A 25012-nucleotide genomic window follows, 5' to 3' on the forward strand; every position below is an offset into this window, starting at 1 on the left:
GAGATCAGATTATTATAAACGACACACACAGCTTGCATAGCACCTTTGCGTCTTCTCCGTAACTGCAAAAACTATAAGATTACCATGTTTATCGAAGCGTCATGTGAGAAAATACATTCAGGCACACGTGAGTAGATATCTTTTCCTAAGAAGGAAAAGACCCTGAACATTGCCCGCCTAGGAGCTCATTTGTTTTAAAGAACTTGTACCAGAGTTAAGCAGCTCCCCAGAAGACGGCTACAAATATACAGGTGGAGCTGATTCCTGTAGAGCTGGGGACTGAACCCTGGGCCTCTCACATGCTGGCAAGTGCTCCGCCATCCACAGCACGTCTGGGCCTCACACATGCTGGCAAGTGCTCCGCCATCCACAGCACGTCTGGGCCTCACACATGCTGGCAAGTGCTCCGCCATCCACAGCACGTCTGGCAACCGCTGTAATTTAGAGGAAAAGTCTGTGCCAACGCAGCCCAAAGACAAGAGCGTCGCTATTTGACCATTATTTCAATCTTGCATTTGCAAACAATTTTTTTGTTTGTTTCTGAGTGCATGCACGTGCCCACGAGCATGAGTCAAAAGTTGGTGGTGGCGCTCACCTTTAATTCCAGCACTTAGGAGGCAGGACACAGGCGGATCTCTTTGAGTTTGAGGCCAGCCTGGTCTACAGAGTGAGTTCCAGGACAGCCAGGGTTACACAGAAACACCCTGTCTCAAAAAGAACCCAAAGGTGATGATGGCTGTCTTCCTCTTATTTTTTTGAGACAGGGCCTCCCACTGAACCTAGAATTTACCTATTGACTAGACTGGCTGGCCATGAGTCTTAAAAGTCCTTGCCTACTCAGTGTTAGGGTTACAGACATGAATCTCTGAACCAGTTTTTAAAGGGGTCCAGAGAATAAGAATGTGGGTCCTCACACGTATGCAGGAATCACCCACCAAGCTCTCTCCCCAGCCCCTAGAGTACAGTAAGAGATGACAGAGGACGGGGGTAAAGCACATGCTATTAGAGAAGGAATGGGGTGGAGGAGAGACACATCAACCAAATTCACAAAACCAGCAGAGTCAAATTCAGTCTTGGCCAGCTCCAAAGACCAGACCTAAGCCTGCTGGTAGAGCTGGGAGGGGGTTGGGAGAGGAATGAGTTTGCAAATCTTCTCCGGTCACTATCAAAATGAACTGAAACAGTGAAATACGCAGCAGTGACCTTTAGGCCACTGATTGTTTTAATTTGTGTGGTAACATTGGGATGATGACATCAGAGGTACAACTGCTTCCAGGTCGGAGGCTGAGGCTCACCTGCTGCACCTATGGGGGAGGTAGCTGGGGTCATGTTGTGGACATTGAGACCAAGACTCTGGGAAGGGCCTGGGGCTGATGCGGGTATTGGAGGTCCTGGAGGGTTCTCCCTCTGGGGAGACGTAAGCGGGGTGCTCGGTTGGGAGGTCTGTCCACCAGCAAGTCGTGCCAGGCGCCTCCGGCGAATCTACAAAAGGGAAAGAGAGAGGACATTCTGTAACTAAAAGCAGAAAACAAACATTGTAAGAACAATGACATCCATGTACTAAAGACATCAACAACCATTCCCAGGCTGAGCAGCCCAACAGTCCTCGAAACCAATATACTGAGAAAAGTCAGGAGGCAAAGCCAGTACTCTAGGTTTTGGTTTGTGTTTGCTGTGCAGGTGAGTCTGAACGTGAAAAGTCCAAGGACAATCCCAAGCCCTCACCTTCTCCTAGTATAACCTGGGTCTTGCTGTTCCCCGCTGCACTGGGCATGCTAGCTGCCCTCCCTTCCTCCAGGGAATCTGTGAAGTCTCAGCCACTGCAACCCTTCACCCCCCACTTCGCACCCCTGCATGTCTAGAAATAAACTCACACTGACCTACAGGATTTCTGGTGGTCAGATAAAAGTCAGCGCTCCTGAGGAACTGATGAGACGGGTTTTCTATCCCCAAAAGGAGTCCCTCCCCTCCAGCTACTCGGCCTCATGTAATCTGTATGATCTGTCCGCCCCACACTCTCTTGCTACTCTGGCTATGCCCGGTCTCTTGCTGTCTCCCACCCCACCCCGCTCTCCCACATTTCTAGCCTGCCCATGTCCATGCTGCTTTCTTCTCCACTCGGCACTCCTCCAGATGCCCTGGCTATTTTCTCTCTTAAGCACAAAAAATCTTCCCCTAATAGAGTGCTCCTCCAGGCAGTTTCTTTACTGCAGCCCTCACAAGCACCGGGAATAAAGCACACACTACTGCGTCTGGCTTCACGTGGGTTCAAGCTTGGGCAGCCAAGACAAGGCTCAGTGAGGAAAGCCCACAGCCTGGTCTACAGAGCGAGTTCCAGGACAGGCTCCAAAGCTACAGAGAAACTTTGCCTCAAAAAACAAAAAACAAACAAACAAAAAGATATAAGACACATACACAAAATAAAAATAAATCTAAAAGAATTAAAATAAAAGTCAACTTCATCCAAAAGGAGAAACAAAAGACATAAATTTTATTATATGCTTCAAGAGCAAAATATTTAGGCTGCTTTTCTTGCTGTTTTTCATATGATGAAAAAGAAAATATAGTCTGCCCTTCTTCCCCAAGCACTCCAGCTACCAAGGACTGAAAATACAGAGCGGATCACAGCCATGCTTCCCATTTCGGTGACTGACAACTAGGCGAGAGGGTCACAAACCACCCCCCCCAACACCCACTACCACCATCCCTCACCCGGGCTATGCACCAGTACAACTGCTGGCATCACAGAAAGAAGCCAGACCCTGGTACACTCCTACCAGGAATAGGGAAGATAAAAAGCCTCAACTACCGCAAATGGTAACAAGGACAAACTCACTTGAACCTAGGATGTGTGTGTGTCACTCTCACACGGTACTCAGACCAAGGAAATGTCCTGAGTCCTCTGCCCAAAGCGAAGCAGCTTCTCCTGCTGCCTGTGCTGCAGACAAACCAGCCCCTCCCTTCACCCTAAACCTGAGCGGCTCACATAGTAGCCAGTTTAGGTTTACTTGACTGGATTAAATCATCTGAGAACAAGATCAGGAGAATTCCAACAGTGGTTCCCAGCCTTCCTAATGCTGCAGCCCTTTAACTCAGTTCCTCATGTTGTGGTGACCCCCAACCATCAAACTATTTTCGTTGATACTGCATTGCTGTAATTTGGCGCCTGCTATGAATTGTAATGTATATCTCTGATATGCCACCCTGTGGAAGGCTTGCACTACTCTCAAGGAGGTTGCAACCCTGTGAACCACTGAGCTAGAGAGACAGCACAATTGAGAAAGTTCTTGCTTGACCAAGCATGAGGGCCTGCGTTCAGAGCATGACTCAGCTTTCTTTCTGATGCTGTGACTCAGGCATCTTTCCGTTCCAAATCTCAGAAGAGGACTCATGAATCCCTGAACAAAATCCCATGGCTTGTTAAATTCAGGAGGCTGTGCTGTCTTCCCGTGGTCTCCATCCCCCGGAGAGCGTGGCAGTGTGCGGACAGCAGCATCTGCCTTCTTCACTACTGGGCTCTCTTACACTGAGGACTAAAGTCGTATTTAACCCCTCCCGGGGACAACTGTGAACAGCTAGCACATTCAAGAGCCTGAGCTATGCTTACATCTGACTTGGGTATCTTTATCCAAGACCCAGAAAGCAGTCAGGGTGAAGGAGGGAGACGCACTGTCAGAGGCAGGTGGGTCTGCAGGAACCCACACTGCTTCCCCAACAAAGGCAAGTGTGTCCAGATGAGCTGAGCCACAGCCAGGGCAGGCAGGCTGAGACAAAAATCGCTTACCACCCTGAGGTCTGGACTTGCTCAGGAAGGCAAGGAAAAGACTAAAGAAGTGTGCATGCAAGGGAGTAACTGGGACAGACGACCACTCGGCACCACAGCACCAAGGTGGCACAAACACCACCCTGGCAATGAGGACATAGAAGAGAAAGGACAAGTTCAGAGACATTTTTTAATGAGCACAACAACAGAACTTGGTCATTCTTTGGAAGTGAGGTAAGAAGTACCAGAAAGTATAGATTTCAGGCCTGGCTATTTACATGAAGATAAAACTCTGTAAACTGAAAATACAAGAGATTTCTTCAAGCAAGCAAGACAGCCAGGCAGGAGGCGTGTACCTGCAGTGCCAGGTCGTGGGAACGTGGGGAATAACTGTTGGAGCCCAAACGGTCATAGCAGCTTGTATCTCTATCCATCCCAGCAGTGGGAAGCTGGAGAAAGGTAGTTTCCAGAGTTTCTCTGGCCAACCAAAATGGCAAGCTCCAGGTTCAATGTGAAATTGGCTCAAAATAATAATAATAATAATAATAATAATAATAATAATAATAATACAGAGCCATAAACAAAATTAACTAAATCGATCTTAACCTTTTGCTTCTACAGGCTTCAACACACATATGCATACACGCACGCATGCACGCACGAGGGAAGGGTACTGGAGGAGTTTGAATTAAACTACGGTATGAAGTATCTGCAAGAAACTCAGGTCAGCCGGAGGCTGAGGTGCATGCCTGCAATGCCATCTCTTGGAGCCTGAGGCAGAGCATTTCTGTGGTCAGCCTGAGATACATAGGGAGACTATTAAAACTCTAAATGAAGGGAGGACAACTACTAACATGGTGCAGGGGCTTCCGGGCAGGCCAGCACCCAGGCTGTGACAAGACGATTGCTGGCTGCTTCTCCACAAGTTCAGTGAGAACTGGGGCTTTAAAAAACGAAGTAGAAAGATCTGAAAATCTTGTATTTTGCCCAGAAGGGAGCATGTTTAAAACTGGGACTAAGGAAAGCGTGATTTCTAAAAAAAGATTAAGGCCATTAAAAAGAAAAAAATCAAGCGAGCTGGAGGTGGCTCAGCGGTTAAGAGCATCTGTTGCTCGAGTAGAGGATGCACGCTCGACTGCCAGCATCCACATGACACCTTCACCCACTGAGCCATTGTATAGCCCAAAGGACACAAGCTCAAAACTTGCATATCTCCATAGAGTTACTTTTAATGCTGTTCTTTACAGGGCTTTTGGATTTTGCTTAGGTTTGTTTTGGTTATGGATTTTTCAAGACAGGGATTCTTGCCCTGCCCATCCTGGAACTCACTGTAGATCAGGCTGACCTCAGACTCAGATCCGCCTGCTCTGCCTCCCCAGTGCTGGAATTAAAGGCGTGTATCATCACCATCCACTTCCTTACAATTTTTAAATGTGTTATTTGATTTATTTTCTCAAATAAAGAGATATAAAGTCAGCTGAACTAGGACAGACTGAAGAAAACCTGAATGGCTGACAAGAGTTTATAGAGCCTGCAAATCAAGGTCCACAGGAACTGACACCCTCTTCCGGCCTCAGCAGGCTCCAGGCATGCCAAGTGGTACACAGACATACAAGCAGGCAAAATACCCATGTACATGAAACAAAATTTAAGTTAAAAATATCCTTATGCACATAAAATAAACCTATAAAGGTTGGGCAATGGTGGTGCAGCCTTTAATTCCAGCATTCAGGAGGCAGAGGCAGGTGGATCTCTGTGAGTTCAAAGTCAAAGTCAGCCTGGTCTACAGAGAGAGTACCAGGACAGCCAGGTCTACTCAGAGAAACCTAGTCTCAAAAAAAAAAAAAAAATACTCAGTACAGCACAAAGAAATATATAATAAAGGCTTAATACTTAGTACAGTGTTCGTCCTTGGAATCCCAAATCTCGACATCTGGGAGATGGGAGACCCGTAATTCAAGGTCATCAGTGGCTACACAGGTCATTCAGGAGCGGTCTGGGTTACATGGGACCCTATCCCCCAAAAGACCCAAAAGGTGGGGGATTTTCCAAGATATTCATCAACATTTGATTTGAGGGAGGGGTTGCACACACACCATGGCACAAGGGTCTCATTTTCCACCATGTGAGGCCTGAGGATCAAACTCCCATCATGAGACCTGATGGGAAGATCCTTCACCCCACTGATCCATCTCACAGGCTCTAGACCAGCAGTCTCAACCTGGGGGTCATGACCTCTTTGGGGGTCAAACCAACCTTTCACAGAGGTGACGTATCAGATATCCTGCATGTCAGATATTTACATTATGAGTCACAACAGTAGCAATGAAAATAATTAGATGATTGGGGGTCACCACAACATGAGGAATTGTATTAAAGGGTCACAGCATTAGGAAGGGTGACAGTCACTGGGCTCTACAAACTTTTCAAAAAGCCCTTGAGCTCGGTGTGGTGACACACTCCTGCAATCAGAGCACTCTGGAGGCTGAGGCAGCAGCATCCTAAGTCCCAGGACAGAGGAGGAAGAAAGGGAAGGGGAGAGAAGAAGTACTTCATCTCTTGACCTGAAAATAAAGCAGTAACCACAGGCTGTGGCTGAGCAAATACTGCTTCATCTTCAGTCTGCCTCAAAGCTAGTGACCCTCTAGCTGGGTCTAGCCACAACCTCGCTCTGCTGCAGCCACGTCTACCGGGATCGCAGTAAGCATAAGAATATGGTGCTGTACAGCTCCATCTCGATTAGCATCTGTTTACACGGGAAGAGCAGGGTTTGGTTTATTTTGTTCACTTCTTCAGCCTCAGCAGCCCTAACAATGTCTCATCCAGAGAGCGCTTGGCAAACATTTGCTGAACAAATGACCACTGTCCCCTAGAGACCTGTGAAACAGTCTTCTCAGAGACATGCATCACACACCGATACATTTCAGCCCAGAGCCGTCTCCGTCTTTCTGCTCTTTAATCTCGTTGAGGCTCAGATACTGTTTTCCTCTGGCTTAGGTTCTGCTCCAGGACAATAATATGAGTGTGTAACAAAGCTGCCATAGGGTACATCACCTTCGTTAGCTGAGAGCATGCAGGAGAGACCGGGAGCATCCAGAGACATCACATGGCAGGGGACAGCCCCAAAAAGAAACTGCTTAACCACACTGCTCCTGGTTAGTTCATCTGGTTGGTTTGGGTTTTTTGGATGGTTGGTTTTTATTTTCTAAGACAGACCCTCACTATGTCGTCCTGGCTGGCCTGCACTGTTAGTAGCCCAGGCAGCCTATTAATTCAGAGACTGCCTGCCTGCCTCTGCCTCACTGGTGATGGGATTAAGGCTTGGCCACCATCTTTGGCTTCCCTAGGGGGTTTTGTTTGGTGCTGGGGTTAAACCTGGGTAAGAGGTCTCCCACTAAAGTTACACCCTCAGTTCTGTTTTTTTGTTTTGTTTTGTTTTTGTTTTTTGTCTTTTGGTTTTTTGTTTGGTTTGTTTTTTTTTAATTATGTTCTTTTTTAAATATTTATTTATTTATTATGTATACAATGTTCTGTCTGTGTGTATGCTTGAAGGCCAGAAGAGGGCACCAGACCTCATTACAGATGGTTGTGAGCCACCATGTGGTTGCTGGGAATTGAACTCGTACCTTTGGAAGAGCAGGCAATGCTCTTAACCACTGAGCCATTTCTCCAGCCCTGATTTGGTTTTTTGAGACAGGGTTTCTCTGTAGCTTTGGAGCCTGTCCTGAAACTAGCTCTTGTAGACCAGGCTGGCCTCGAACTCACAGAGATCCACCTGTCTCTGCCTCCTAAGTGCTGGTATTAAAGGCGCCACCACCACCCAGCTTGTTTTGCTTTTTTGAAACAAGGTACCACTGTGTAGCCCAGGTTGGCCTTGAACTTTCAGTGGTACTCCTGCCTCAGCTTCTCCAAGAGGAATTACAAGAATGTGTCAATAAAGGCCAGGTGTCAAAGGGCACCAAAACCCTTTTTAAGAGTACTGGGGAAAGGATGGTTTCTAAGGACCTGAGCCTGGCTCCCTAGCACCCACATAAAAACTGGGCAGGAGCTTGCATCTGTAATGGGATGGGGGTTGTCAACAGGCAGATTCCTAGAGCTCACCGATCAGTATATGAAGCCAAGTATTGGACCACAGATCCAGTGAGCTCTTGTTCATGAAAATAATGGGAAGAGCAATCGGGGAAAACACTAACACTGACCTCTGATCTCCAGGAACACAAGTTCTCTCTCTCTCTCTCTCTCTCTCTCTCTCTCTCTCTCGCTCGCTCGCTCGCACGCACGCACACACACACACACACACACACACACACACACCAACCATATACATACACAAAAATAATTATTTAACTGGACATGGTGTCAATCAGTGCTCTTTATTGCAAAGCTATCTGGCCCAAGATTTTACACACACACACACACACAAACACACACATACAAACACACCTCTTTTTTTTCTTGTTTCGTTTTGGGTTTTGAGACAATGTATCTCTGTGTAGCTCTGGTTCTCCTGGAACTTGCTTTGTAGACCAGGCTGGCCTCAAACTCACAGAGATCCGCCTGCCTCTGCCTCCCAAGTGCTTGGATTAAAGGTGTACACCATCACCGCCCAGCAGGATTATAGTTTTAAAAGACATTTTATGTAAGTTATGGCCTCATGTATAATTTATATTTCATGAAAACAAGATAGAGAGACAGTTGAGCAGTTAAGATCACTTGCTGCTCTTTCAGAAGACCAGGATTCAAGAACCCACATGGCAGCTCACAAGTGTCTCTAACTCCAGTTCCAGGGGAGCTGACGCTCTCCTCTGGTCTCCATGGGCACCAGGTACGCAAGCAGTGTGCATACATACATGAAGGCAATACATCCATATAAAAAACATCTTGTTGGTGCCGGGCGGTGGTGGCACATGCCTTTAATCCCAGCACTTGGGAGGCAGAGGCAGGCGGATCTCTGTGAGTTCGAGACCAGCCTGGTCTACAAGAGCTAGTTCCAGGACAGGCTCCAAAACCACAGAGAAACCCTGTCTCGAAAAAACAAAAACAAAAAAAAAAAAACAAAAAAAAAAAAAAAACATCTTGTTGGGCAGTGGTGGCACACGCCTGTAATACTAGCACTTACAAGGCAGAGGCAGGTGGATCTCTTTGAGTTCCAGAACAGCCAGGGTAGTTACACAGAGAAGCCCTGTCTCAAAAAAAGAAAAAAAAATTTTAAAGACAGGATCAAAATAGTATTGTACATGATAAAATGCAAAAGTTTTACTAAGATTGGAGACATAGCGGCTGAAGAGATAACTCATCAGTTAAGAGCACTGAGTATTCTTCCGGGACCCGGGTTCAGTTCCCAGCACCCACATGGCAGCTCACAACTGTCTGTAACTACAGTTCCCGGGGACCCAACATTCTTACACAAGCAAAACACCAGTGCACATTAAATAAGAAACAAACAAATAGGAGAAATGAGGTGTATGACATTGGGCCTTCGTGCGCGGCACATACTTCTGTAATCTTAGTCAGTGGGCTAAGGCAGGAGACAGAGGCTAGCCTAGCTACATCGTGACACTTTTTAAACTGTAAAAGTGGTGAGAGGAGGCTGGAGATGTAGCGCAGTAATAAAGAATTTACCCGATGCGAGCAAAGCTGTGGCTTTAATCCTCAGCCGTAACAACCAACCTCACATAAACAGGATCAGTTTGCTAAAAACCTACTACATCATGGCCAGTATTGCCGATGGCTTTACTTCAGACCCAAGGTTTGTTAGAAGTTGGGTGAGCACCAACATTATTAAATGTTTACAAGTCAACCTTCAGGAAAGACAGTGCCACACTGCACAGACCCCAGAGAGCGGAAGAACACCACCAGGAGCCAGCGCCCCAGTCACCCACACACAGGGAGAGGCTCACCCAAACAGCCAGTCCTAAGGAAACACAGGTGTATCTGATCGAAATCACAACTCTGATGAAAGGGTTTCTTCTAAGCATCCCCTCAACATGTCCATAGCACCTTAATGTAGCAATAAACCCAAAACAAAAGGCACTAACACAAGGCAAGAAATGGGGTCACAAAGAGACACACTGTCTTGTTCTGTCCACCATGCACTCAAACAAACATTTGTCCTGGACCACTCTGTGCCCAGCCCTGTGCTAAAAACTAGACAAAGGAGCTAAAAATGAGCATGAGCTGGGGAGTCTATGTTCTGGTGGGAGCCACATCAGTGAATAGGCCATTCAAGGTGGAGTGACCGGTATTGGGATAGGAAACTAAACGTGAATGAGATGCCTTTTCCTTTTTGTCCCAAGCCCTCCCCGCAGCTGAGGCTGCCCTTGCTGATTGGCAGTATGGGACAGTGAGTTGAGGTTAAATGTTCGCCTGTGCCACTGTAAAACCTTTCCGAGTCGAACACGATGGTACACGCATGCGATCAACACTTGAAGACCAAGGAACCCACCTGAGGGCAGCCTGGGCTACGAGAACAGATGTATACCTAAGTTACATAAACAACACCCTGCCTCAGAAACAAAAACAGCGTCCCAGATCTACTCCTAGAAACAATTCCAGAACAATGAACAGTTTGCCCAGAGGACATAGTGAAGTCTCTATCCTCCTTCGCCTAATCTTGGCCTAATCAGACCTCCCATTGGAATAAACTGCTCCCTCCACACACCCACAGCACGCTCTTCCCATCTACTTAGCACATCAACTCCAGCTGTTTGCTCCTGTGCCCGGAGAGGAGTGCTGGCTCACTGGAGGACCAGGCCTCTCTCATCCCCGACCTCAGCATGCCCCTGAGAAGGCACCCGACATGTATTTGTGAACATTAAACTGGATAATAATAACCAGATCTTTCATCATTTGCATGTTTGTCAGCAGTTTCTTTTTTAATCTGTTGTCCTTTTGAGACAAGGACACAGGTAGCCCAGGACTGGCGGCAACTCACTACGTGGCCCAGGATGGAGGGGCGGGAACTCACTATACAGCCCAGGACGGGGAGGAACTCACTGCACAGCCCAGAATGGAGGGGCTGGAAGTCGCGATGTGACCCATGAGGAGTTGGAATTACAAGTATGAACCACCAGAGCTGACTTTTCTAAGCTCATACATATACTTGCAATAAGAGCCACAAGTTCAAAGCCAGGCTGGTCTACATAGAGAATTCTGGACAAACCAAGGCTACAGATTAAGAAAGCACTGCCTCTAAAAGCCAAAAGAAAAAATACAGTATGATCCAGTGTTCTCTAGACTGATTCACAATTTACATACGGGACTCAGGCCCAGAGCATCAGACTAGACAAACATACAGATGTACACAAATAACTACTGAATAAATAAAGTAACCCGAGCTTAATTTTCTTTCTGATTTATGTGTATAAGTGTCTTTACCTGCATGTATGCATGTATGTTTGTGCACCATATGTTTGCAGTGCCTGCAGAGGCCAAAAGGGGGCGTCAGATCCCCTGGAACTGAAATTACAGATGGTTGTGAGCTGCTATGTGGGTGCTGGGGATTAAATTCCTGCCCTCTAGAGGCAGTGCTCTTAACCAATGAGCCATCTCTCCAGCCTCCAGCATCCTATCCCCATTTTAGCTTTCTAATAAAAATAGTGATTAGAATAGGGAAAAATAAAATTTAAAAGAACCTGCTCTCCAAACTTTTCTTCTCATTTAAACTTATGGCTTCCACCACTATGTACAGGGCGCTTCCCAGGGCCTACACTTCACTTCCAAGCTCACTCTCCCCATTCTCTTCTAACTTAGGCAGCAGGACAACTGGTCCTACCAAGGTCTCATGACAACCACACTGCCAAGTCCACTCTACATCTTTCCCTAAGCAACTGCCATGTAGGTCTGACAACCCGAGTTCATGGCCCGGAACCACATAAAGGTAAAAAAAAGGAACCACTCCCCAGAAGCTGTCCTCTGACTTCCATACTAGTGCTGCAGAATACACAGACAGAAACACACACACACCCCAAGCTAGTGGTGGTCATGTGGGCATCCTCGGGAGATTCTAAACTTTGCCTGAACGAAGAGTCAACCTTTTCGGAACTCTGCCCAGAAAGGCCAATTCCTTCCTGATGGCCCTGCATTTGGAAGTAGGGGAACAGTGTGGGGGGCGGACAGATGGTAAATACTACCTGTCCCTCTCAAAGACCAGCTGCCACTTCCAGATCTGCCCACCACGATGGCTTGGCATTGCTTCCTGGCCTCAGAGAAAGCTTTGGAAGTAGCCGTTCTGCCTGCTGGGGCAGGACTTTCAGGCACCAAGGGGCTCCTGGGACTCTGGAAGGGTAAGTGGGAAGCAGGCTACTGAAGACTCATCTGAACGGCTTGTGTTCTATAAGCTGCTGCTGGGTTACGTGCTGCGCGAGTTGTTTTTTTTTTTAATACTGTATTTTTGTATGCTTTTTGCAAAGTGGTGTTAACTGTTTTTGTACAAGAAAAAAAAACACAAAAACCAAAAAAAAAAAAAGAAAGAAAAGAAACACACACACACACGTTCAATTTGTAAAAACAAGCTGGGAAAATGGCTCAGTTGGTAAAGTACCTGCCAAGTTCAGGGCCCCAGCACTGGGCTTTCAAGGAGTGCATTTTTGGGCCATTGTGTAGGGTGGGAGCAGAGACAGGCAGATCCCTGGAGCTCACTGGCCAGGCAGCCTAGTCAATCAGTGAACTCCAGGTTCAGAGAGACCATCTCAAAAATATATGGTGAAAAGTGATAAAGATATCTGATTTTGACCTCTCCTGAGGCATTTACACATGTGCATGCACACCTGGACACACCTACAAGCACACAGCACACACACACACACACACACACATCAACAGCTAAGCTTCTGTCTTGCTTAGGCCATTATTATCCTGCTGTATCTGCTAAATCTCCATCCTAACTACCTTCCGGATTTTGGAAAGTGAAGTCACTGACCTTACTGATAGATATTAATGACCCTGACTCGGGTCAGCATGGGCATGGATGCGGCAGAATGGAGAGCACGTGACCCTCCTTAGGCTTCAGTAAGTCATCTGGGAAAACTTAGGACATCTGGGTAACTGAGGCTGCTCCACAAGCAGAGCACTTGCTTGCAAGCCTATCGACCTGAGTTTGATCCCTGGGTCCCAGAAGGTGGCAGGAGAGAGCCAGCTCTAGCAAGGGGTCTCTGACCTCCACACATTCGCCAAGCCCCTATGCTCTGCCCCTCCCCAACACATAAAATAAGTAAAGCAAAATGTTTAAATCTATGACATCTTAGCAAACAGCTCAAACGCCAACACAGCCTACGGCTGTAGGGCAGCCACTGAACAATTCAGATCTGATTATTTCCTGGCCTCACGCCACCGTAGGGAAGGTGGATAAAAGGAAGTAAGCAGGGATCTGATGGAACTGCTAAGGAGTGCCCAGGCCTACGGTTTAGGTTTCCTCAGGAGAAAGCCAACTTTGTCAGCATTCAGGGGGCGGGAGCTGGAGAAACTGTCCTATTTCAGGAAGAGTGTCCAGGCCAGCAAAACAGTAAGAAGTATACTAGCTAATGTTATGTCAACTTGACACAGGCCAGAGGCATCAGAAAGGAGGGAACCCCAATTGAGAAAATGCCTCCATAAGATCAGGGTGTAGGCAGATCTGCAGAGAATTTTCTTAATCAGTGATTGATGAGGAAAGGCCCAGCCCTTTGAGAGTGGGGTTGGCCCTGAGCTGGTGGTCCTGGGTCCTGTAAGGCTGAAGACAAGTGCTGGTGGCGCACTTGGGAGGCAGAGACAGGAGATCTCTGTGAGTTAAAGGCCAGCCTGCTCTACAGAATGAGTTCCAGGACAGCTAGGGCTGTTACACAGACAAACCCCAAAAGGGCTGCTGGTTGGGAGGTCAGAAACCCACACCTATACAAAAGTAAGCCCTCACACAAGGCCCTAGAAGGAGGTGACAACGGTCAAAGGCCAGGAAGGGGTATGCCCACAAGCTACATTCTTTCCTCTCCCAGCAAGGCACTCCCAACACCCTAGCCCTACTCCAGCACACGTGAGTAGTGGCAGGAGAGAACTTGTGTTTTCATTTAAGGTTCCTGGACTTAAAAGTTAATGTGGGGCTGTCTCCCTCGGAAGGGTGCAGTTTTAGATCTGGGAAGGTCTAGATGGAAGTCCCTAACATGAAAACTTTCGGCTGAACATGTGGCTGTCCAGTGAAAACTATTTCTCAGCCTTCCCAACAAGTAACCGTGCCGGTGGCTCAGGCTCTGCGATGTGTGCCTCTTCCAAGCTGTGCCTGCCCTTCTCCTCTCCTCTCTCTGACGAAATGCAGGTGGACACACACGGCCATGAGACGAAGCCTTAGTCAGGGAAACAAACCCAAGACAGTGGCTGGGCCCTGATGAGCAGAGTGGCCACACCAGTCCTCGCCTCCTGGCAGACTTCTGTCAGAGAGAAATCAACGGCCACCTGGCTTCAATATCTTTCATCACCATCGACGGAGTAACACGCTGACTCCTCCAGCATCCTCAACTTCTCTCTGAACCCCACAGCCAGCCAGCCCATCACCCAAGTCTGCCTGTTCTCCAAACCACTGATGGTCTGACTCACTCAAGTTCTCCACCACCACCACCGGCTTCCCCCCACCCCCCACACACACAGCCTCTCCCTGGGACTTCTGCAACAGCCTCCTAACCTCCCTGAATTCACCATTTCCCTATTGATCTATCCTCTTCACAGAAAACAAAAAGGATTCTTTGATAACATAATACCAAATGTGTGCTAGCTAGTTTTTATTGTCAACTTAACACAGCTTATCATTTGGAAAGTCTCAATTGAGGGGTTACCCAGACCAGATGGGCCTGTGCTGGTGTCTGTAAAACTGTGTCTTGACTGACAATTGATATGGGAGGGGCTCAGCCCAGTGAGCAGCACCATCCCCTAGGCAGGTGGGCTATAGAAGAAGAATAGTGAGCAAGCCAGTAACTGCTGTTCCTCCATGGCTTCTGCTTCAGCTCCTGCCTCCAGGTTCCTGCCTTCAGTTCCTGCCCTGGCTTCTCTCGGTGACAGTGTGACCTGAGAGCTGTAACACGAAATAAGCCCTTCCTTCCCCTCCTCAAGCTGCTTTGCTCAGCTTGCCTTCCTGCCTGTCGCCTGCCTGCATCACAACAGAAACGCTAAGACGCAGTGCAAGCCTTCCGTGGGCAGAAGGTTCCTATTTGTTCACTGCAATAGCCCCATCGTCTAAAACCACGTACAGAATTAATTTCATAAACTACGAGCTGTTAGCTGGACATGCTGGTGCCCACCATTAGTCCAGCACCGGGGAGGCTGAGACAAGTGCATTCCTGAAGCAGGGCCAGCAGCCTGGTCTACACATCAAATTCCAGGAAAACCAGGGCTACATGGTGAGACCCTGTCTCAAGAAAGAAAAGGACAAGAGCAAAAGTCTCACTGCTGCAGACAGGCAGCTGCGCCGCCTAAGGCTGCCCATGAACCCACAACAAAATGCCCTGTCAACAGACAGGCCCAAGCGGCCTATAGCCCGAGTGCAGGGCCAGCCTGGGACACAGTGAGACCCTGTGCGAAAAGGAGACAAAAACAAGGTCATGCGTGGTCGCTTTGCTTTGAGGTCTCTTTCTAAACAGTGTGAGGTGCCTCTGACCTTCAGATGCGTAGTCGGTGTGAAAGCAGGCCCTAGAGGCTGGTGTGGTGGGTAGTGCACGCCTTAATCCCAGCACTCTGGGGGCCGAGGCAGGCAGACGTCTGTGAGTTCAAAGCCAGCATGATCTATATATAGAGTGCGCTGCAGACCAGCTAAGGCTATATTGTGAAACTGTTTCAAAAACAAAACAAAATGCAACTCTAACTACATGTTCAGGGACCAAGTGCAGCATAGCTTCATGAAGCCACTTTCTGCCCTTCTAACGCTGATAACATACTTGGTTGTCACCTTACAATGAAGAGTAATGGCAAACCCAGACCCTAGTGCTATTTCCATCCCACCTTAGACAGAGTAGCGCTCCCTGGCGGTGGCACGTGAAAGCACAGTGTGTGCTATAAACTTGTATGTGGTGCGTACCATGTGCGGAGGCCACAGGCCTGCTGCTGGTGTTGCTTCTATTGCCCTGGCTTTTGAGACAGGGTCTCCCACTAAACCGGGTGTTCCTCAATTCACTTGACTTGCTGGCCATCAGTCTGGGGATCTCGTCTCCCTGTTCAAGGCTGGCGTCAAGGCCCAAGCACCATAGCAGCTTTCTGGGTGGGCGCCAGGGGCTCCAGACTTCACTCTCCTCAAGCTTGTGGAGCAGGCACACTTTAGCCTCTGAGCCATTTCCCAACCCAAAGCATGTTTGTTTTTTAAAGACACTCAAAAAGGCAGGCAAACTCAGCAGGTCTAGTACTCAAAGGGACTACATCAACAAGTAGAACCAGATTTGCACACGGCCAGGAAATGGCTGTGTCACACACCAATTAGTCGAGAATAATTACACTAGCCACAGTGAGAAGCGTCCCGGCTCCAGATACTAAGATGTGGAAACAGGGAGGCATCCCGGCTGACACGCACAGGGGAGAACTCTAGAAGACTCCAGCTCTCACCACTATGGCCACCACACAGCAAACCCCAAGGACCCAAGTGGCGCACTCCTTTAATCCCAGCACTTGGGAGCAGAGGCAGACGGATCTCTGAGTTCCAGACCAGCCTGGTCTACAGAGTAAGTTCCAGAATAGTCAGTGCAATACAGAGAAGACTTGTGGGAGATGGGGGCGGGGGAATACTCCCTCTATGGGTTCATACAGTTAAAAGCTTTGTTATTGGGAGGTGGCATTATTTGAGAAGGATAAAGAAGTGGCCTTGCTGGCAGAAGAGCATCACAGCGCTCTGCGGTTTCAAAAAGCCCACACTAGGCCCAGCATCTTCTTTTTCTCTGCCTGCAGATCAGGATACAGCAGCACTCAACTACTCCATGCTTGCCACCAGGCTTCCCACCATGATAATAATGGACTAAGCCACTGAAACTCCAAGGCTTCTACTAAATGCTTTCCTTTGTAAGTACTGCCACAATCATGGCGTCTCTCCACAGCAATAGAACAATGACTAAGACAAACGAGGAGGCCTATCTCAGAAAATAGAAGGCCAGCAAGCGAAAAGACTCCTCTGGTCTTCATATAGGCATGCATGCATGCACACACATGCGCAGACGCAAGACACCTTCTCCTAAGCCAAGGGCAGTGTCACACGCCTAGAGTCTCAGCTACTCTGGAGGCTGATGCTCTTCTAAGCTCAGGAGTTTGAGGCCAGCCTGGGTTACACAGCAAAGCTTCTCTCCCTTCAAAAATGCCAACTGTGAGAATAACTGACTTTAATCCCAGACCTCAAGCAGAGGTAGGTGGATCTCTGTGAGTCTGAGGCCAGACTGGTCTACATAGAGTTCCAAGCCTGACAGAGCTACATAGTGAGACCCTATCTTTAAATAATAATAATAATAGTAATAATTTATTTTACCCATGTTTGGGGGCTAGAGAGATGGCTTCAGTGGTTAAAAGCACCTAACACCGACATGATGTCTCACAACCACCTATGCAGATCTACATTCCAGCATACAAATAATAAAACAAAAACCACAAAAGCCACCCCAGTGTTTTCTATCTTTTCAGGCTACTTTATTTCCCTTTATAGGGATGATCATGAAAAACCATCTGCTGTGCCTATGTGTCTGCCTCCTTTGAGGAAAATGAAGATCCCTAGAAGCAGGTCTCAGTATAACTGGGCATACAGCAAGGAAAAGCAGCAAAGTTAAGGGCAAACCGCGACTAAGCCCACTACGGATGCCTTCCCGCCTTCAAGCCACACAGCATCCGGGGCCGTCTGAGGCCTGTACTCTCAGCCACAACTGGAGAATAAAAGTCTCCTGGTTTCCACTGCCCCTCTTCCCTACTCGTAAAGGGAGGTTTCTAATGGTGCTTTAGAAAAGGGACTGAGAACTCCACAATTAGGCTCTAGATTGGGATCCAGATCCCACATTAAACTGGCTGTATGCCTTAGAGCTATGTGTGGTTCAACTGGTAGAGTGCTCGTCTATTTACATGCCTTTTGGCAAGCTAATTAATTTCTATTAACCTTGATATTCCTATCTGTAAAATAGAGATGATAATAGCTATTCCTATCTGTAAAATAGAGATGATAATAGCGAAGGTGTCAGAGGAGTTAAGAGCTTAGCACCAAGAACTCTGAAGTGACAGCAAATGTCACCATCATCGTTCTGTCTCTTTTCTTATTTTTTTCTCTTTTTTCTTTTTTGGATTTTCGAGACAGGATTTCTCCGTAGCTTTTGGTTTCTGTCCTGGAACTAGCTGTTGTAGACCAGGCTGGCCTTGAACTCACAGACATCCACCTGTCTCCGCCCCCGAGTGCTGGGATTAAAGGCGTGCACCACCACCACCCGGCCTCTTTCCTTATTTTTATCTTTTTTGTTCTGTTTTGTTTTTATCTATGAAGCCTGTCCTGGAACTCCCTCCGTAGTTCAGGCTGGCCTTGAACTCACAGAGATCCGCTGGCCACTGCTCTGGAGTGCTGGGATTAAAGGAGTGCACCACCACTGCCCTAGCCTGAGGCAAAGGGCCAGGCAGTGGGGCCTTTAATCCCAGCACTTGGAAGGCAGCAACAGGCAGATTTCTGAGTTCAAATCCTGCCTGGACTACAGAGTGAATTCTAAGACAGCCAGGACTGTTACACAGAGAAACCCTGTCAAAGGAAGAAAAAAAGAGGAGGCAAAAGGCTGACTGGACGGTTCAACAATGAGAAGCAAACACTGCTCATGCAGAAGACCTGAGTTTGGCCCCTAGTACCCACATCAGAAGTCTCACAACCAACCATCTGTAATCCAAGTCCAGGAAGATCTGTCTCTTGTCTCTGAAGGCAAGTGCATGTACAAGTAGCGCACTCCCTCTTTCTCTCACATGAACGTATGTATGCGCGCGCGCGCACACACACACACACGCGCACACACACACACACACACACACACTTAAAAATAAAATAAATGGCCAGGCACTGGTAGTGCACGCCTTTAATCCCAGCACTCAGGAAGCAGAGGCAGGTGGATCACTGAGTTTGTGGCCAGCCTGGTCTCCAGTGGGACGACAGCCAGGGCTGCACAGGGAAAACCTGTCTCAAAATAAATAAATAAATAAAATAAATATGTAACTCTGGGTAAGAAAGAGAGAAAAAGGGGGGCTGATGCATTAAGAGTATACAGGTCAGGTGGGAGACACCAGGTGAACACATCTATTTATTGGGTATCTTTGATACAAGCTTCATGTGTTCCAGGCCGGCTTTGTACTCTTATGTAGCTGAAGACAACTCAAACTAACTTCTCATCCTTCTCTGTGTCCATCTATACAGTTTCAGCTGGGAATGGAATCCAGGGGCTCAGGAATGCTGGACAGCACCTGCACCCTCCAGTGGAACTGTACAACTAACAAACGCTTTCAACAATCTCAAAGAACTCACCTTGCCTTCTCTAAAATCTGTCCGTGTCCAAGCCCAATCAACCCTGCTCCTAGTTAGAACCAAGGGTTTGAGTCTCCATCCCCCTCCCCTTCACAGCTGGTGTTGGAACTGGATGAAGTTAGTGAAGCATTCTATCATGGTTCTAGCATGGGCCATGAGAGCACACCCCAGCCCTGGGAGGCAGAAGCAGAAATCTGCAAAGCTGTGGCCAGCGTGGATCACAGAGGGTGCTAGGGCAGCTGTCAGGGCTATGGACAGTGAGATCTCATTTCAAACAAGAAGGAAAGAAGAAAAAAAGGGGGGAAAAGCAGACTAATTTAGAACCTCAGTATTTATTCCTGGTGTGCCTGCTCACCACGTCTCACCATCAACGCCTGGTGTGCCTGCTCACCACGTCTCACCATCAACGCCTGGTGTGCCTGCTCACCACGTCTCACCATCAACGCCTGGTGTGCCTGCTCACCACGTCTCACCATCAATGCCTGGTGTGCCTGCTCACCATGTCTCACCATCAATGCCTGGTGTGCCTGCTCACCACGTCTCACCATCAACGCCTTAGTGTGCCTGCTCACCACGTCTCACCATCAAATGCCTGGTGTGCCTGCTCACCATATCTCACCATCAATGCCTGGTGTGCCTGCTCACCATATCTCACCATCAATGCCTGGTGTGCCCGCCCCCATGTCTCACCATCAATGCCTGGTGTGTGTGCCTGCTCACCACGTCTCACCATCAATGCCCCCCCCACATCTCACCATCAACGCCTTAGTGTGCCTGCTCACCACGTCTCACCATCAACGCCTGGTGTGCCTGCCCCCACGTCTCACTGTCAATATCTCCATCCCATGGAGCTCTACTGCCTGCCACATGGTTAACAACAGCCTCCTACCAGTCATCTTAAAGCCTTAACACCCTGCAGGGGAGAGATCACAGTCTCACAGAGAGCTGAAACTTTCAGACAGCTCTCCAAGGCTGAGGACAGCCAGTGCCACCAGCAAACAATTCCAACCGCCCCAGCGCCAAGACTTGGTGTTGTTTTCAGAGCCCCTATCCCTCACACCAGACTCCCAGCACTTCAGGGGCAAAAACACAACATAACCTTTTTCTAATGTCTTAATTAAGACCTCATTCCACAGGGCGTCCCTTCTTCCTATTCTGAGTGTCTAATCTGCAAGTGACATCACACAGCTACACTGTACATTAAAATAAATTTTATGTTTTATTTTATGTGTATGAGTATTTTGTGTGCATATGTGCGTATGACCACATATGGGCCTGGTGCCTGGAGAAGTCAGAAGAGGACACCAGACCCCCTGGGACTGGAGATACAGATGCCTGAAAGCCACCATGTGGCTAGTGGAAACTGAACCTGGGTCCTCTCCAAGAACAAGTGCTTTTAGCTGCTAAGCCATCTCTCCAGCCCCTATATATTGTATATTTTAGGTTCCTATCTCCATCCCCCAACAAAACCTCCTAACTTATGGAGTGAACCATTTGAGGCTGGGTTAGGAGGAATTGGTGAGGGAACATTACTGCACATCAGTCAATTCCAAAAGGACCAGACCACATTATAAATGTACTCACAAAAGCCGGGCGGTGGTGGCGCACGCCTTTAATCCCAGCACTCGGGAGGCAGAGGCAGGCGGATCTCTGTGAGTTCGAGACCAGCCTGGTCTACAGAGCTAGTTCCAGGACAGGCTCCAAAACCACAGAGAAACCCTGTCTCGAAAAACCAAAAAAAAAAAAAAAAATGTACTCACAAAAAAACACCGCTTTACAGAAACTGGGAGTGTTAGCAAGATAATGTAATAGGATATTTATACAGATGCTGTGATCAGTCAATGGCCAACTGGTAAACAGTGAAATGTAATAAAGGGGGGCTTGGGAATCAGGAGCCTGGAGTTTGAATTCTAACCATGTGACTTCTAAACCAGGTCTCTTTTGCCAAGTTATTTAACCTAAATCTGTTTCCTCACCTATAAAATATACAAACTGGTTCCTACTTCATTGAATTATTTTACCAAATAAAACAATGGCTACACCATGCAAAGTGCAGGATTCTAAGGCTGTTCACAACTGTCAATCTTTTTCCACTTAGAGAACACTGCTATTCTGTGATCCCAGCATTTGGGAAGCTGAGGCAGGAGGATTACAAATAAATCTAAGGTCAGTTTGGAATATATAGCCACACCCTGAAATAAAAATAAAGATCCATGGGGCGGTGGTGGCACACACCTTTAATCCCAGCCCTCGGGAGACAGAAAAGAGAGAGAGAGAGAGAGAGAGAGAGAGAGAGAGAGAGAGAGAGAGAGAGAGAGAAAGAGAGAGAGAGAAAGAAAGAAAGAAAGAAAGAGACACACACAGATCTCTGAATTCAAGGCCAGCCTGGTCTACAAAAGCTAGTTCCAGAAGCTCCAAGCTACAGAGAAACCCTGTCTCAAAAAACAAAACAAAACGAAACAAAAAAAACTGATAAATATGATTTTAAAAAATAAATAAAAAAACTCCAAGGTCATATATGATACATTTGGGAATAACACTTAACTCTTCTAAACCTTGACCATACTCTGAGTCCCAGGCAACCATCTCTCAGAAGTAGGTCAGAAAGATTTACAAGAGAAAAAGGGGGAGAAAAGGTACAAATCATTTCAAGGCAATTTCATCACCACTGCTGAAAAGCAGCTGAAAACCCCTGCCCTTCTTGCAGCACTGCCTTGGTCCACAAGAACAACACGTGAGTAGCAGGAACATAATGCAAACGATGATGCTGTGGAATGTAAGGAGGTTAAAGGAGGCTGAACTTAGTCCCGGCTCAGTTCTGCGGAGCACAGAGCTCACTGTAGAGCACACAGCAATGCAGGCCAACAACCCTTTCAAATACGCAGAAAAAAGAAGAGAATCCAAGGTGACCTATGAAAAAGGGACCTAGTGTGGCTAAACCAGTTTTTATTCTTCTAGCCTGTATTGTGAAAATATTCACAAATATTCTCATTTTGTTAAAATATGAAACTCTGATTTAACCCAGTTTCCTAACTTCAGATGAGGGAATCGCTGGCATGACTGCTTTAATTCTGAAGCTATCCTTCAACAGTCAATAACACATGTGTGTTATCTTTTAACCAAATCCAAATCAACATCACCTGCAGTATCTGTGATACAGGTTTCTACTAACAAAGTAACAATACAAGGGCAAAAAAAACCTTTGGAAACTTATCTGTTGAGAAATGTTCGTAACCCAGTATTAAAGAAACTGGATTAAAGCTAGGCAAGTTGGTACACAACTTAATTCCCAGCATTCATAGCAGAGGCAGGGATATCTCTGAGTTGGAGGCCAGCCAGGGCTACCCAGTTAGATGCAAGAAAGGGAAAAAGAAGAAAAGGAAAAAAAAAAAAACTTTATAAAGAGATTCTGGTCTAGCTTCTAATGAGGGGGAAAAAAGACCACTTATTATACTGCCATTGTCGTCAGGCCAACTAATTTGCTGAGGTTAACTTTATACTAATCCTTCACTGGTGAATTTAATTTTTCATAAATGTTTTAGTGTCCTGTTGACCTTGAAAAATTTCTTCCACAAAGATTATATGTATTCCTTTCAGGGTCACTAAGAGAGTTACACCATCTCAAGAACTAAGCAAAATGAAAAGACACCTTTGACACAGTATCTGTGGCCAGTCTGTATACTTTATGGTTTGAAAAAAAATTAGTAAAAACTCAAATCTGTAAAGGCCTCTAAAACACAAACTATTTAGAGGTCAGGAGAAAAAAAACAGTACTTTCTGGAAGTAAAAGATTACTGAAAAACACAGATTGTGTATTTTTAAAATTAAAGAAAAATCGAAGAATACTTTTAAAAACTTAAAAAAAAAATACCAGATGTTTCCAAGGCAGTATTTTCTGAAACTGCTCAAGACTTTTCTGATTTAAGATTACACTCCTGCTGTAATTGAGGAAAACCAAGTTAGTTGACACAAAATGACTTAACAACTAAAGTATCACAATCCTCAAAATTGTTTCTTTTCCCACATGACCCTTCACCCACCCACCCACGTGCAGGCTCCATCCCTGGAGAATTTTAGTGACTAAACAAACATGAGAAGACCATGGCCAAAAGTGAGCAAGAACCTCTTCCAACCAACCTGATGACAGATGACTACTTTCATATACTGCAGGGGAAGTTTACATGAAGCAGTGGAAGAAATTAAACCAGTGAGGGTCTTGAAAAGAAGGCCTTCAATTTGTAGAATGATGGGAAAAGTCAACCTCACAGGAAATGCCTTGTGCCCTAACTGCCACTGCTTTTCAGACAATCATACACAGCACAACCCAAGTTTAAGGGAGAGGGGAGTTAAAAAAAAAAAGTAAAATAGAAGACCAGCAGTCATTAGTAGTCTGTTAAAATTACTACGATTTAACTGGACTCTTTTAAACTATTAAGGATATACACTTTGTTCAATATCAAGGAATCTGTAACTACCTCTCAAACACAAAGGTACCTTTGATCAACTTATACAATGAAATGGCCACATGTATCTGGGATTTCCAATACTTCCTTTTAAAACCATTAAATATTATGGTAAAAGTGTTCTTTAAATCTCTAAAGACACAGGCATACACAATATACCATGATCTAAATCTTGCCCTCTTTCTTGAAAACCCTTTTAAAAAGACCGAACACCTTCAAGATGTTCTCCTTGTCTTCAGACCCTAAAAGAAAAAAGCAGTGGAGTTCCGAATGAAGATACAAGGAAAGAGAATAAAGAAGAAGAAAACATGAGGCCCTCTCCGGGGTCCTGCATTCTCTATCCCTGGAGTATTTTAGTGATTGAGTAAACATACTGAGGAGACCGTAGCCCAAAGCAGAGCAAGGGCTTCTTACAATACAACCAACCTGATGATGAATGGACTACTCCCATAATATCTCATTATTCTTGAAAATGCCATCTCCGTCGCCTTCCCATCCCAAAAGCCAGACACCACTAGGGCAAAATCGTCCCCGTCCAAAGCGCCAAAGAGTTGCCAAGTAATCCTTTCAAGGTGCCCCCCCGCCCCCCACGCCCCAGCCTCCTCACCTCGTCAGCGCTCAGCTCCTCCATCGCTTTCCTCTTAATGGTGAAAGGCGTTAGGGAAGAGATCCTCAATTCTTGAGATCAGGGCGGGAGCAAAGGAGACGGGAAGGTATCTAGCGAGCTGTCTGGTCCCCCCCAATGGGGGAGGTTTCAGAATTGCATAGTCAGAGGTTGAAAGCTAAGAACACGAGGCACTGAACCGCCTTGGCTCCGGTCGCTCAGATGGCCCCAACCTCCTCCAGCTGCAAGCGCCCTGAGCCGCCTCCTCTGGCCACGACCGCAGCTACGGGGTCCTCTCCAGGCTCCACGGACTCCCCTAGCTTCCCAGGTTACTCAGAGCGGGCGGCGCGGTCTCCAGCTCGGCTCGTGCCCGCTGCGCCCCGTGTCTTCGTGGCGGTGACGCGGCAGCTGCGTTTCTCTCCCGCAGACCCTGCTCCGGGTCCCACCCTTGGCCCCTGGCGGGAACGGCTCCGCTGCACGCTGGATGCCCCCGAGGCGCCGCTACCCTACAGCAGCCCAGCTAGAGCGCTGGACCGGGAAGCCCCTCCCCTCTAAAAAGCAGGCCAGGCTCGCCCCGCCTCCACGCAAGAACCCTGGTGGGGGGAGGGGAGGGACTGGACTGGCGAAGCCCTCGCTGAGAGCGTGAATCCTCCTACCCCTCCAACCCTACTCTTACCCCCTCGCCCCACCAAGTATTATTCATCAAAACAACAGGG

The 25012-nt window shown here is 47.2% G+C and overlaps 1 protein-coding gene across 5 annotated transcripts in view; it reads right to left on the minus strand.

The window, feature by feature from the left end:
* Positions 1-24505, minus strand: part of Ube4b (ubiquitination factor E4B) — a 106651-nt gene extending 82146 nt beyond the window's left edge. For all 5 annotated transcript variants that reach the window (XM_075946610.1, XM_075946609.1, XM_075946608.1 and 2 more), the window contains exons 1-2: positions 24300-24505; positions 1296-1482 (exon numbers count right to left, since the gene is read on the minus strand). In XM_075946610.1, coding sequence (XP_075802725.1) covers positions 1296-1482; positions 24300-24323 — 211 coding nt within the window. In that variant the 5' untranslated portion in view covers positions 24324-24505. The remainder of the gene's footprint in view (positions 1-1295; positions 1483-24299) is intronic.
* Positions 24506-25012: the final 507 nt, after the last annotated feature.

Source organism: Microtus pennsylvanicus, chromosome 13 (assembly GCF_037038515.1).
Source record: "Microtus pennsylvanicus isolate mMicPen1 chromosome 13, mMicPen1.hap1, whole genome shotgun sequence".
NCBI lineage: Eukaryota > Metazoa > Chordata > Mammalia > Rodentia > Cricetidae > Microtus > Microtus pennsylvanicus.